Source organism: Rhamphochromis longiceps, linkage group LG12 (genome assembly GCF_057381845.1).
Source record: "Rhamphochromis longiceps isolate RC_006_pf linkage group LG12, R_longiceps_female_GT1.1, whole genome shotgun sequence".
NCBI lineage: Eukaryota > Metazoa > Chordata > Actinopteri > Cichliformes > Cichlidae > Rhamphochromis > Rhamphochromis longiceps.
Window position 1 is genome coordinate 14,305,361 of NC_140568.1, and position 15,653 is coordinate 14,321,013.

General features: G+C 40.9%; 1 protein-coding gene across 3 annotated transcripts in view; it reads left to right on the forward strand.

Annotated features, from left to right (window-relative positions):
• ppp3cca (protein phosphatase 3, catalytic subunit, gamma isozyme, a) overlaps positions 1-15,653 on the forward strand; it is a 35,863-nt gene that overhangs the window by 10,416 nt on the left and 9,794 nt on the right. For all 3 annotated transcript variants that reach the window (XM_085424866.1, XM_085424868.1, XM_085424867.1), the window contains exons 4-10: positions 6,217-6,328; positions 8,380-8,525; positions 9,827-9,966; positions 14,172-14,249; positions 14,334-14,428; positions 14,542-14,667; positions 14,751-14,828. In XM_085424866.1, coding sequence (XP_085280992.1) covers positions 6,217-6,328; positions 8,380-8,525; positions 9,827-9,966; positions 14,172-14,249; positions 14,334-14,428; positions 14,542-14,667; positions 14,751-14,828 — 775 coding nt within the window. The remainder of the gene's footprint in view (positions 1-6,216; positions 6,329-8,379; positions 8,526-9,826; positions 9,967-14,171; positions 14,250-14,333; positions 14,429-14,541; positions 14,668-14,750; positions 14,829-15,653) is intronic.

Here is a 15,653-nt window from a genome sequence, read left to right on the forward strand (position 1 = left end):
TTTTTCGCTTATTTTCAGTCCAGTTGTTGAATCTGACCATTTTCAGGGGAATGTGTGAGGGGGTTTTTTTTTGTTTTGTTTTGAAGCCACTAAACAGTGGCATATGAATCAAGCATAAGAAAAGCATCTAACTGAGGGGATGACTCAGTGTTATGTCTACACATAAGAGACAATTTATCACTGAAGGTGGTTCCAAAAGAGCCTGAAACCTGGCAGGTGTCATCGTGGTGTGCATTTGAGGGAACTAGACACATGGAGTAGGGCTGGGACATATCATACTGTTCACGGTAATACCGGTATAATGTTAGGCAACTATAAGAAAATAAAATATCGCAATAGAATATGGGTAAAACGTGCATGCGCAGTGCCTTTGTTTTCATACGCACATGGCAGAAAAAGCATGGGGGCGACGGAGAATGAGAAGGGTGAAGGCGGATCGTTGAATGAAACTGATTAATCAGAATTGGTTTGTAAAAATGGTGCAACGTCAGTGGTGTGGAACTGGTTTGGCACAACTTTTGGTAGAGCATGCAAGCGGGCCGTTGTTATTACAGTGTTTTTCGGAAAATAAGTCGCTCTTAAAATCCTTTTATTTTCTGAAAAATTGACAGTGCCCCTTATAATCCGGTGCGCCTTATGTATGAATTCTGGTTGTGCTTACTGACCTCGAACCATAAAAAAACAGCTGCTTGTTTAAGTGAAAATACATTGATGGGTTTTTTTGCACTAATAAAGTTGCGGAGTTTTAAAGTATTTTGTCTCACATCAATTATCGTCAGTTATATCGTTATCGTAAATTTTTTAATATATATTTTGATAAATATTTTTGGCCATATTGCCCTGCCCTAACATGGAGAATGAAATAAGAAGGGGCAGACCTAAAACTATCTATAGCAGATGAACAGCTGATCTGAGAGATGCATGTGGCCCTTCAGTTGGTCCATCTACTGTTTACTGAAGCCTCATTAGAAATGGTCTCAGTGGAAGAATGTATGTGAGGAAGAAATTCTTAAGGAAAATGTGGAGAAAAGGCTGAGGTATGCCACAAGAACTGAATTAATCTTGTCAGAATTGACGGAAACGGCTTCTTTCTTTGAGCATGTCAGTGATCCCAGTGATCCTTTTACAGCACTGTCCTTGCTGTAAAAGCATAAAACACACTGTCAGTCATGGATTGGCCTCCCCAGACCTTGACATTATTAAAACAGCGTGAAAATTTGACAGAAAACAAAACAAAAGGCAGACAGCGTCCAAAGAAGAGCTTTGAATGTCCTTTTTGTACATATTCCATTTGTCTTATATGCTTTATTTCCATGTATGTTTGCACATATTTCTGTGAATTGTATTGCTGTTTGCCATTTTCCTAGCACATTATTAAGAAACGAGGGGTGACTCAAGACTTTTGCACAATATTGTATGTCAGCACTCATGCTGGTAACAAAAACTAGGGAGAAATTATGCCAGATGGCAGTGAAATAGCCTTGAGAGCCAGATTTGTAAAAAAAACCCCAAAAAAACCCCAAATAAATAAAATATGGATACCTTGTGGGAGTAGTGTGAATTTCAAGCTTCACTGTTACTTACTCAGACTCAGTATGAGTTAGTGTATTAACAGTGGGTTCCTTGTAGCACACATTTCAGATTGTTCCTGTAAGTACTTTTCTTGGTCTGAATTAAGCACCCTGTGGAGCACGAGTCCTCGTAGAGCATCTAAAGTATTGATGTTTTAAATATAAATAACATTTTGACATTTCAGTTGTTGACGACTTCTATCCTTAGCCCCAGACCTGCTAGGACCGGCTTTTGGAGTCTAAGTTTCCTCCTTCTTCCCGGCGTCTTGTATATTTGACAACTTAAGAACATAGTAATTGTAAAAGTTATGTTATATAACAGAAAAGAGCCTAGAAATAGTGACTGTTTGGGGCCCAAAGCTGGTCCATAAGTGCTTGAAGGGAGCCTTTCAGACATCGCTGCACCTTTTGATAGTAGATACATGATGGATATGAGTGGGGTTTTTTGTTTTTCCTAAAGGGCGTGTGCAGTCCTGATTCATGTCTTCAAGTATTTTGAATATTTGTGGAGAAAAAGCAGAAAATGAAAGCTATGTAAGAGTCAACTAGGACGTATGCTAACATTTTGAGCCTCCTCTGGGGTCTTTTGATGGCCCTGGGTTATTGCCTGAGGTGGGTGAAATGTCACAGATGAAAAAAGGGCAGAGAAGTAGCAAAGGGAATGAAAGGCTCTTGATGATGAAGATAGATTTGTTTTTACTAAAGACGCTTATATTTTTTCACCACATTTTTCTAGAAACAGTGGCATCTCTTAAGAATCAGCTTGATTTGTTTGGGTATGCTTCTTGTGGTTCTAAAACTCCACAACCTACTGTGGCTGGCTGGGGTCACAAAGTAGTCCACAACTAACATGCAGCAACTAATTAAAAGTAATGGGATACACACATAATATGCAGCCAGGCAATTATTAGGATATAATTAAAAATGCTGCTGAGGGGAAACCAATCCAATAAGCTGCCAGGATAGTTTTTTAACAGTACCAGACACTGGATTAGCTTTGGAGCACACATACAGGAATAGCACAATTTGGTTTTTGTTATTGTTTGCTGTATTTTTATATACTGTTTCGATGATGATGCTCATGAGCACATGAGCAAAAGATTAAATGTAGTCAGTGTATGTACAAGTAATCTGTGTGAGCTGAAAACTCAGGCTTCAGACTGCTCTGAATGCTCAGTTTCAGGCAGTGTTTGTAATCTTGGCTCTATGTCCATGAGGGACACTATCACTATTATGGTCATCCCAGGCACACAACTCAGAAGCGCCACCCATCTGCTGTTCAAGCTTTCTGTTTATAAGTGACAGCCAATCAAAAGAAAGCTGGGTTAAAGTTAGAAGAAGAGGGACAGCGGAATAACTAGGGGGCTTCACCAAGGATGAGATAAACAAGCGTTATTTTAGACTGGGAATCATACAAAGCTAGTAGTAGAAGCTTTGCATCGAGTTGAATTCAAAGATAAAAGATGGACACAGTTGCTGTGAACTCACCAGTTTGGACTCTGATCCATATGGTCCAAATAAGACAGTTGCCAAAACCATTTTTCTTATATACAAGACTGAAAATATGCTTTTAAATTGTCTGTTTATGTATATTAAGTCTATGAAAATTCACTTGATTTTTACAGACAGCCTCAAACGGTCAGTAGAGAAATTGCAGTTTCTGTTAGTTGATGGGTTCATTTTTTTTTAATCCCAGAAGTTGTCCCTTTTGTTAGAAAAAATTGAGTTGAGCAACTTCGTAATTGCATTTTTCTTAATTCGTCTAGAGCTAAAACAGTGGATCAGTCAGTCATTCTAAGGTAAAACAGTTTTTTTTTCTTTTTTAATAAATTAATAATTTAAGTGAATTAAAAAAAAAAAAAGAACTTCCAATTTCACCTTCTAAATTCTGATGATTTTTCTCAAAAATTTGAGATTAGATGGTCTGGTTTTTTTTCTCTTAAAGACTTTTGATTGAGGTAGATTATTACAAATATAAAATAATCATTAATTGGCAGCTATTGATTTGTTAAAATAGTGATTAAGATCTCTGAAATGTGTCATTGTTTCTACACATGAGAGGAAGCAGCCTAAAGTCACCATGAAACGGCACTGAAGTGTAAAATCTATAGATTTGCAGCCATTTGATCTCACTAGCAGGGCTAGTGTTTTTTTAGGCCACTTCAGTAATGCATAAGGCAGATATAGGAAAATGGATATCAGGATGTGGTTACCTAGGTAACATAAAGAGTCACCGCAGCCTCTTGAAGCAGTGCGTTACCACTGCAGGCCAGCAATTTGCCAAAGTCTAAATTCATTGTGTGTGCACAACCTGTTTTATTCTGTGTATTTCTTTATTCACTTAGTGAATTCTCTTTGATCCAAGCAAGTGTTTCTTTGGACAAACCGTCCAAGCCCCAGCTCCACCCCTACATAAACCATGCACAGGCTGAAGAGAGTGTGTGTGTGTGTGTGTGTTTGTGGGAGATGAGGTGAAGGTAGCCAGTGTTCATGTCTGCCACACAAAGCTCCATGCCCCTTTCTTTGTCTTCTTTTCCCCGCTCGTGAGTAGCTGGCTGAAAGAGTGCAGAGAGCTCTCATTAAAACCCATGTCAGCTTCAAGCCACTCAGAGCCATGTCCTTTCCTACGCCTCCGCACATAAGAGAGAGCAAGTCACACCGACAGCCCCCTCAACACATTTACCTGCACTTCACAGTCTGATATTCCTCTCAGTGATCAATGTGTATAAGATGAGATGGGTGCACCCACCACCACCACCACCTTATTTCGACATTGCGTGAACACACACCTGCAGGCTCTGGTTACCTTGGCATCTCGTTGCATCGATAGCGGGCCATGGTTTGCACATGTTAAAAAAGCATGTTGAGAGTGTCAAGCAGCAGCTATTGAACAGTGCATGAACTGAAGAGAAAGCATGTTTGGATTTGGATTGTAAATGCTGTTCTGTTCTTTTAAAATTAGAACCAGTAATGTAGTCACACGAAACCCATCCCACTGCTTCTAATATTTGGTTAGCAAAGGGAAAAACAAACTGTTGTTTGGCGTATGATGGTTAATGTGTGTTTGGAGCTTCATGTGGCAGAAAGCAAATAGCAGTTGTAGCAGTTTCTACAGGACAGGAATTTAACTGCAAAATGACATAAGCACTCATACCTTACTTTTATATAGGAATATAACCAGATGGCAACCAGTCTGTTTGAGCCTTGCGTTGCAGTGAGACACATTGTGTTTATAAATTAAGCAGCAGTTATTTGGAAACCTTCACCAATCTGTCTGAGAGTGTTTGTAGTTAGTCTGTGATTGTTTGCAGACAGGTTGTCTCCCACCATGCGGCCTGTGCAACTACCTTGTGATCAAAAGTGGTCAAAGGTTGAGAGTGCACATTCATTTTAAGAGCAGGGATGGATGGAGTGATAGATAATTGCCTGAGTAATTATTCCAACATTTGCTGTTTCTAGCGTTTCTAATATGAGTATGCTTCACTAAACATTATTGTTCAGTATGGAGGGGTATACGGGTTGTCTATCATTAAAGGAGATGCACACATTCTAAGGGTCTAAGGGAACTAAAAATATGATGTATCTTGCTGCAAGAACATAATAAGGGCATCTCTCACCCTGAGTCCACCTGGAGGCCTTCCATCGTCTTGGACTGCAGCTGGCAAAGTAGTCCTTGTTCTGTTCTGTAACCAATCTGTAAGTGAGGTTGGCTTAAGACATGAACCAGCTCTCTTCAGCTACCCGCTGTTTCTGCTTAGAGTCAGCCTGCATCTTGCAGCAGATCTCCAGAGCAGAAGGAGTACCATTGCGAGCTGCAGTCCAAGGCAGTGGCGTTGAAGTCCTTCCATGGGACATGAGTCCATTGGCTAGTTGGGGCTTGTATGCATGTTCTCCCTTTGGCTGTGTGAATTCCCTCTGGGTACTCTGGTTTCCTCCCACCGTGCAAAGGCACACAGGTCAGGTTAATTGGTAATTCTAAATTAGTCATAGGTGTAACTGTGAGTCTGAATGGTTGTCTATTACTTAGTGTTAATACTATGATAGATCTTTCCAGGATGCACCCCGCCTCTCACCTTATGTCACCTGGGATACTCCCTTCCCATGATCCTGAACTGGATAATTGATTAAGGCCGGGTGGCCAGCCAAAATAAAGTCTGTGTGCAATAAGTACCGGTAATGTCTCCTTTGTATCTCCGGTGGCTCTAAAATATGAAAATGTTAATAGTAGCAACATTTTGGAACACTGTTTTACAATAGTAACAATGTTTCAATACGGGGCCTTTTGCTGCCTTTGAGAGGGTCATCTGGGATGCTAATACGCTTGTTGTAAAAATGTCAACATATTCAAGAGATGATTAAATCTAGTTCATATGTAGAGAGATAACACATTTAATTAACATAAATATTGTTTTTGCTTTTTATATAGTGTGAAATTAAACCAAAAATCAGTTCCTGGGACTTTACATAGTAAGGTCCATACCTTAAAACCTTTGAAAGAGCAGCTCAACAGTTCCCCCTCGAACAGCTCTTGATGACAGTGGTGAGGGAAGCCTGTGTGTGGAGAACACTGAATATGTTTGAATAGAATTATGAGCACACGTCTCTGACCTTTCTCACATTTCTCTCTTGCCGTCTCTCCTCTCAGTGCGTTCTCTACCTCTGGTCTCTCAAGATCAACCACCCCACCACACTCTTCCTGCTGCGTGGGAACCACGAGTGCCGGCACCTCACCGAGTATTTCACCTTCAAACAGGAATGTAAGTGTGCTGCTTTTCTCAGCCGTATGAAGACCAGCCCAGGGGGCTCATATGCTCTCTGTACCACTTTAAATTGACCTGTATCAGTCAGCTCTCAGATTTCACACATAGCCCAGATATAATGGTGCAGTCTGGTGCTAATAGTGTGAGTGCAGGATTGCTGTCGCAGGTATTTCCTTAGTCCCATTGATAGTTCTTTTCACTTTCAAGTACCGCAGACACAAATAAGGAATTGAAAACACAGTGCTGGGAAACATAGCTATGTTAAGTCAGACTTCATGCCAGAGAAGTGGAGTGTTTTCTCTATTCCCCTTTAGTAAAATGACTAGCGCCCCGTAAGTAGGACACATTTGTCACAAACACGTTGAAGTGGGAAGTCCCGTCACAACATGCAACAGTTCATCTGCGAATCTCCAGCGAGGAGATGAAGCCTTTGTCCCGTTTGTCTTGCCGACAGCAAACTGCTGAAGCATGGAGAGCAGCGAGGCATGCTGTTGATGCTATTTAGACAGTTACACTCACACTTTGATTTCAGTCAGTGACAGCTGCATGTGTGTGTGTGCAGAGCAAGTGTGGAGGTATTAGCATGCAAACTCAGAAAGCAGTCGGCAAAGAATGTCTTGCCAGTTGCAAATAGATTTCACTCACTACATCCCTGCTCACACCCACCCACATGCCACCTCATCTGTACACACAAACACACACACACAGTTTGCCACCTGTTCGGTTGGGGCAAGCTTATTGATCGGAAAAGCTTGTTGATCGATAATCAGTTCAACACTAACAAATTTAATCAGAGAGATTAGGGATTGTTGTAGTAATTGATTGCAGCTGCGATCACACTTCTCTCGTAGCCTTGTCTTGTAGTACACACAGGAAAGGTTTGTAGAAGTAGTAAAATGTGGCAATCCAAGTCAGTGTGGCCTCACACGATGTTTTAACCCATGTTGCCTTATTGTTTTAAGTGGTGCATTAATGATATTAGAACGTTTTGTTTTTTCAGATTAAACAGTCAAGAGTGGGGATTATTTTACAACTTATTTTATGATTGATCCTCACAGTGTACAACTCGGAGTTATGACGTGGGCAGAATATTGGCTACTGCATTAAGGCTCTGTTGACCATGTTGTTATCCTTGCATCTATTCCTGTGATTCCTCCACATCCCACAGCTATTCTCATGAATGATAGGCGTCGCCACTATACCTCCACATCAGCACTCACAAAAAAGGGGTCGAAACCTCCCTCTGTGTAATCTTTTACACAATAAGACAAGTAACAGACATAGAGACTTGCACAAGCGGCAGAAACAGCGGCTTGCTACAATGGATTTGACGGCAACTTTGTTGTGCGGTAGATATAATGCAGCTCATAGCCTCATGAGCAAGCGTGATACAATGACGACCTGTTTTATTTAATGAATACATTATCTTTGTTCTCATCAATAAACAGTTTTAGCATAGTTTATTATCACCAAGCACACTCATCTTATCTGTTATGGTCTACAGCCCCATGACGTCGTTTCTGGGAAGACATGGGTTAGTGTGCGGAGTCCAGAGTTAACCTAGATTCATAAGACGGCATTAACTCTTTACTTTAGCTAACTGCAGAAATAGCATTTTCCTGTTTCTCATCCCATGAGTAGTGTTTCATTGTTATTCCAACTAAGCATTAAAGATGTTCATTTACTAAAACATTTTCACAGAGTAAAGAACTTTAATTTCCAAGCTCAAAGCTCCACACTCCCCTTTATGACCTTAAAGTAGCACTGTCTTCAAACTGGCACTCGCATTGTACTGTCCTGGCTGCTTCTCCTCTATAAGGCATGGACTTCCTCCTGACCTAATCTGACCCTTTCATTCTTCTGCAAGTGGCGCTGTAGAAGCTGTCTGGAAACAATCACCACTGGCACAGTTGGCAGGGCAGCTCTGCTAGCCGCTCATAACACATCTACCAAACCTTTGCTGTAGTGAGCAAATTCAACAGACTTTTTGCCATCTTTGGCAGTAATTATGACCTCAGACTGAATCCCAATCTTTATTTTTACTGCAGGTAAAATTAAATACTCTGAACGGGTGTATGACGCCTGTATGGAGGCCTTTGACTGCCTGCCCCTCGCTGCCCTACTCAACCAGCAGTTCCTGTGTGTACATGGCGGACTCTCACCAGAAATCAACTGCCTAGATGACATAAGAAAAGTAAGTGATCGACCGCTGGCTTGTGACATTATCAAGATCTGCCTTTCAAGTTAATCTCTTATATGTTCCAAGAATATGTGTTAAAGTGTCAGCTCTAATCGCAGATCATTCACTCCGTCATGCCTCATTACACGTGATTCTAGCTTTGATGTACAGCCTGTTCCACTGTTGGCAGGTTGAAATCCAGAATGGGCATTTCCTGTCTGTGCCATGGATGCCCTGGTCAAACTGAGGCAGGACAACCAATATGGCTGTTATTGAAAACAAAAGTTTTACAATAAAGTGCACATTTAACAGCACCAGAGGGTGACATGAAAACACAGTAACATCTAAATTAAGTCATCAACTTAGTTTACTATATTTAGAACGAAGGCAGGTGGCACGGTGGTTAGCACTGTTGCGCACAGCAAGAAGGTCCTGAGTTCAATTCCACCATCAGGCCGGGGGTCAGAATGGTTGTCTGTCCCTGTGTGTTGGCCCTGCGACAGACTGGCGACCTGTCCAGGATGTACCCCGCCTCTCGCCCTATGACAGCTGGGATAGGCTCCAGCGCCCCCTGCGACCATGAAAAGGATAAGCGGAAGCGAATGGATGGATGGATGGATGGATGGATGGATGGAACGAAGGCAGGCTTAAACTGGCTTCACTTTTTAGCTTTGGAGCTACGTTGATCTCTTATTTACAGTCTGTTAGAGATGGACAGTTAAAAGCTATAAATACTCGTTGGGCAAATACTTTTGGACTCTGGATAAACACTCTTCAGTCGTGTTTTGAGTGTTGACGTTACATAGTTTGTCTGGCAGAGGGCACCCTGCAACTTCCCTGTTGGCAACATACATTTTTGGAGTGCCACAAACACAACCAGGTGAACAGAACGAAGTCCAACGTAAATAAATAACACCATATCGCAAATGTTAGAGACGTGTTTTCTGTTTTGTGTGTCTGATAGAAAAAAGTATTAGGAGATGTGTTGGCATATTGCTGTCTTGGTCTTGGGGCTTTAGTCAAAATAAAAAGGCCAGAAATTGTTTATCGGTTTTTATTGTTTAACATGGGTTGTAGCCTTTCACAAGCTTCTCAGCTTGTTACACTAGTTCTGTCAGCAGGGACAGAACTAGTGTAACAAAGCGAGTTCGGTTAAAAATGCATTTTTTCAGTTCCTTCCATGTCATTTCCATCGAGGCAGTTGAATGGAGTGCTTTCATGTGAGAGAGTCCATTTCCTTGACTTTGTGGCTTTAGCCACTTTGTCACAACCAAACAGTTCCTCTGCTAAGCATGTTTGTATTTTGTGCTCTGCAGTTAGACAGATTTAAAGAGCCTCCAGCATTCGGGCCAATGTGCGACCTGATTTGGGCAGACCCTGGTGAGGACTACGGCAGTGAAAAAACATCAGAACACTTCAACCACAACTCCGTCAGAGGCTGCTCTTACTTTTTCAGGTAAAACTGCCGCTTTTAGCGTCACTGTTACGCTCTGCACAAGCACTGCCCTTGTAGAGCACTTTAATAATAATAATGAGGAATCGAATTGAAAACGAGCTGCATCGCGCAGGTCACAGGTTGTGGATTCATTGTTTTATAGGTCAATCAGCTTATTGAGGCACTTTCAAAAATGGCCTTCTCAAAACAGGTTAGCAGATAAAAACAGCATGTTCAAAATGGGTCAACACATTCAGTGTGCCTCTACAAAATAGGTCAACAGATTCAAAGAGCTCCTTCACAATATTCTGTGGAAATGGGTCCATCAATGGTCAAGAGCAGACAAACATGTTAGAGATTTACACATTTAAATGGCTTGTTTAGAATTCTGTGGGTTTAAAGATACAAAATGCTTATTCAGAATAGGAAACAACAGCCAGGTGATTACGTGTAATAAGATTAGAGAGGAAAAATTGAACAATGCCTATCACAGTCCTTTATGACAGAAAATGTTAGGCTGAGATAAGCTAAATCAGTTAGCTTGGAGCTAGTTACATCAGCTGTGTGCAACTTGAGATGTAACCAGCTTCCTCAGTAAGTCTGTATTAAGTGAAGGTAAATGCATCAGTGAATTAAGAGATTGCACCAGACCTTACCAAGAGATGGCAGCTTAGGGGAGTTGGTCAGCCACTTTGGATGGACTTATCATAGCTTTCATTTTGTGGTCTCCACGTGACAAAGTAAGTACTTTTAAGAAACTATTTAGCTCATATTTGGGAAAGACTTTTGTCACAGCGGTTTGCAGTGTTTCACACATTACATATGCATAACTCACAATGTCAGAATGTCTAAATAAAGGTTTCTTCCTGTTTAGAATGTGGTCAGTTTTCAACAGTCTTTGAGACTGACACAAAAGTTAGCCAAATACAATAGACGACCTGCATTCAGCGATGTCAGCGACTCTACACCTAACCTAAATGTAAAACACTGTAGTTGTTATGCCGACTGTCAACCTGCCTTGTTTGATAAATCCAGGGAACAGTATGATGACCTTCTACTCCAACAACATTGAAAGGATTGCTTTTTTCCACTGGTGTATACTAGAGATGGACCGATCCGATATTACGTATCGGTATCGGTCCGATACTGACCTAAATTACTGGATCGGATATCGGAGAAAAATAAAAAATGTAATCCGATCCATTAAATATCACGAAAGCACCTCACAAAACTTGCAACACGCCGTAACTCACCTCAGAACGTTAGCACGTCGGAGCAGTATGCATCACGTGATAGAGCGGCTGTGGCATGCGGGACCTGTCGGTGGTCTGGATAGCATGTGGAGCTTCGCTAGCAACCCGGCATTTCATCTCCAACAAAGTTATCCCCGAGAGAAGTAAAGCAAGTGTGTAAGTCCATCTCTGAATGTTTGTAAAGCATTCCTGCGTTAAGCTTAACAAGCGATATATGGAGCGACTGCCTCTTCTTGCTGCTACTTCAATCATGAAACTGCTTAACGATCAGCTGATCGGCTTTTCTGTCGTGAGTCCGTGTCTCTTGTTTGTTTTTGGTCCACTTTGCGCCAGAAAGAGCAAACCAGCGGCTGAACAACAGCAGCACGTTTAAGCTTGATCAGCTGTTGTTACAATTTATTTAATATTACTTTCTACACTAGGATCTTTTTCTACGTAGCTGACGCTGGTAACTGTGCAGGGGCGGATCTAGCAAAGTTTAGCCAGGGGGGCCGATAGGGCATTAACAGGGAAAAGGGGGCACAAAGACATACTTTTCTTTCTTATTCTCATTTAAAATGTCTAGCTTTTAATAAATAATTATCTGACACCCAAAGTTTTAATTTGATGTAAAATGAATAGAAGTCAATTACTGTATATAGTAACTATTAAGTCTAACATACCCTAGTAAGCTATAGTACATTTTCCTTTGGGAAGGTACCATCTGTGCAGTCTGCAATTTTGTTGAAGAAAGATGTTGAATCTATTTAATATTTCTTGAAAAATAATTTATTTCTGTGCATTTTTTTCCACACTGCATCAAATTAAGGTTGATTACGTCGATTAAGCATCATGAGGTGGAGGGTGAGGGGTGGTTCCCTATTTTTTTATTTTTTTATTTTTGTTGTTGCTGGGAGTTGGAACCCTATTAGTTAGGTTGCTTAATATTTACGCTAAGTACTCTTTAAAATACCAGAATAGGGAGGATGGTGTAGGTTTAAGTTTATTAGATTGATCAGTATTGCTGAACTATGAAATATTTTTTTTTTTGCATACAGGTATAACAGAATAGCTTTAGTGTAGTTGTTGTTTTAAACTTGAGTATGAACTTATACAAAATGCAGCAAGATATTTAAAAAACAGTTTTGTTGATTAAAAAACACTATATCGGATTCATATCGGTATCGGCAGATATCCAAATTTATGATATCGGTATCGGACATAAAAAAGTGGTATCGTGCCATCTCTAGTGTATACTGCTGTCTGTTTGTATAAACAAGGTGACGACACACAGGCAAAGAGCAGTGATGCCTGCTTGTGATGCAGTCAGTGTAAATCTGAGCTAACTAAGGCCTCAGTCACAAAGAACTAGAGACCAGTCAGCGACCATCTGGCAACCACTTTGGTCACGACCAGCTGTATGGAAAACCCTCCTTCCGACTGCTTTGGTTGTCAACAGGTTGCTGTGTTTGCCAAACGTTTGCATGGAAGGCGCCAACTTGTCTGCAAACACTTACACACTGCTCACTAAGCAGTAGTGAAACATGAAAAGTGTGAGGCAAACCAGAAATGAGGAATGTTCACCTTCAGACTAAAGGTTGTTACTCTGGTTTGCAATGCAAACTACAGGTGACTGCAGAGATCTGCTAGCAACCAAAGCAATCACAATGATGTTTTTGGTGCAGCAGCATTCTGTTTGCTAACATTAGATTGATAAAGCAGCATCTCAATTATTGTAAAAGTATAACAGGTGCTAGCATAATTTTACATTTTTGTTAAAATGCTGTCTAAACCACTAATTAGATTTTTTTTTTTTTTATGTTTGTATTTCACAAAAATAAAAACTAAATATCTTAACTGATTGGCTAAAAGATTGTTAGCACAAACTTTGGGATTGCTGCTAACTCTGAAATGCAGAGCTGTGCAAGAAAATAAATAAAACATAGATACCTTGATAAAGTTTCGGGAAATAAGAACACATTTATACTGAATATAGACGTGATTTGCTGGAGGTTTTGTGAAAGTGTGTAGTCCTTGAGTTGATAACTTTTGATTGGCAGTGCTATAGACATTTCCTCCTTTCATGCATATCTTAAGGTGAAGTGATTTTGTTTAGCTGATCCCTAGTTTAGATGAAATAGTCTAAGAACTGACCAGTTTATCAAGTGTTAAACCAAAGTAATAGTGATAAAACACTCTGTTTTGTCTTGTGTTGCAAGTCCCTTAGAGCCCAGATTTACTTACTGATGAGTTGAGCTAGAGCCAAGACCGTGGAAGGAGAGGTTTTAGTCATCAAGATTTCCATCAAAAGAACTTGAAAGTAAAACAAGGTTTCCTTTGATGAACCTGCTGAATGATTATTTAACAGCTGCTTGCAGCATGCTCTCATTTATCTCTGCATCACTGAGGATCTCTCACCTGGTCTTCTTTTAGCAGCACTCACTAGTGTTCCTCCAACATCCCCTCCTTTGGTGGTTCTGGAGTTGCTGAGTAAATGGAACAAATAATTGTGACTATGATTTTGCCTTAGTCGAATATTAATACTGGTCAAAACATTAAAGTCTGCGTGTCTAAAGTCTGTTCATATTGCCAATATCAGAAACCATTGGGGCTGGTTTGATGTTGCTTTGTTTATTCCCAATAATTTCCAGAGCTAATGGATTAGTTGTACTCTAAAATAAAGTAGCTGTCCTCATCTAGCCTCTGCTTGGTCTAAACTTTTTGGAGAGGCCAGCCAGTGCTGCTGAATCCCATAAATACACCAGAGCAACCGCTGGATACTGTGCATCTTTAAACTCTGAGCTCAAGAGGCCAGAGGGCACAACATGCTGAAAATAAACGTGAAGGCATCTCCTCAGGCCAACAGTCAATTAGTAACTGATCTTAAGAGGCCTCACGCTGCTCCGTCTAATGGTTTAAATTTGAACTACGCTTTGACCCCTCTGTTAGTGGTTTTAACTGGTCCGCCTTCTCGGTCTCTTTCTCTCTTTGCAGTTACTCAGCAGTCTGTGACTTTTTGGTAAATAATAACTTGCTGTCGGTAATAAGAGCCCATGAAGCACAGGATGCAGGGTAAGTGGTATTTTGAAAACACATTTCCAGCATTTGATGATATGGAACATGTTTAATGGGTCACTCTTATTTGCGGCTGCATAGGTATCGGATGTACAGAAAAAGCCAGACCACAGGTTTCCCTTCATTAATCACAATCTTTTCAGCTCCAAATTACCTAGATGTCTACAACAACAAAGGTCTCTGTCTTTTCTTTTTTCTCATACCTCTCTCATTATTGTATTTTTCTTGCATTTACCTGTCGTCAGTCCTTCAATGTCGCCTCCCATCTCCTCCTCTCTTTCTATCCTAGCTGCTGTATTAAAATACGAGAACAACGTGATGAACATCCGACAGTTCAACTGCTCCCCGCACCCTTACTGGTTGCCCAACTTTATGGATGTCTTTACGTGGTCTCTGCCTTTTGTTGGAGAGAAGGGTACGTCTGGTGCAGAGTTTGGAAAAAGTGGATTGGAGGCCGACAACGATTCTTGTATTGAGCTTTCTATGATTCATTTACAGTGACGGAGATGCTGGTGAATGTACTCAACATTTGCTCCGACGATGAGCTCATGTCAGAGGGAGACGACCTTTATGAAGGTAGGTAAAAAAAAAATGCATGTCTATTATTACTGAAGAAGCATCCACTCGAAAACGTTCATCTCGAAATGTTTCCGATGAATACTTTACTCATAAATATAACCAATGGACTGGGACCAGTACAAAAATAAAACAAGAAAAAAACCCACTAAGTTGGGGAAGGTTATTAGTGAGAACTGCCAGTGTGTTTTTCCACAGTGGTAATCTCACTAAATTGAGAAGAAGCTGAAATGAAAGCATTGTCATGCAGGCAAACTGTTTATTTAGCAATCTTTGGCAGTCCACCTCTCTTCCTAACACGATACCTCCTGGTCACCAGTCAGTAATACGATCAAAGCTACGACAAGCCGATGTGATGTCTTTTCAGACTTTTTTATACGAGGGCAATCCCAAAGGTCAGGTCTGCTATTGTTTTAGAAATACAAACAACAGTTAATTTTCCATAATATTTACATCATTTTAAAGCTTGAAGACTTATTTTTCTACATAATCGCCATTTTGGTCGATGCATTTTTGTAGATGCTGTGGCAGTTTTACAATGCCCATGTCATACCTGCTCGCCACCGCCACAGATTCGTCTTCAGGACAAATGTTCGTTCAACTTTGGGAGCAGGTGGTAGTCACTGGGTGCGTAGCCCAGACTGTAGGGCGGGTGAGGGATGAAGTTCCAACCAAAGTTTGGCAGGAGAGCGATAGTTTGACGGTGACGTGTGGATGCACGGTATCGTGGAGAATGCTTATGCACAGTGCGCAACTGTGTTTTGGGACCAAAAGGGGGTATTATTGGTTGACTTTCTGCCTGTTGGGACCACAGTAAATGCTGAC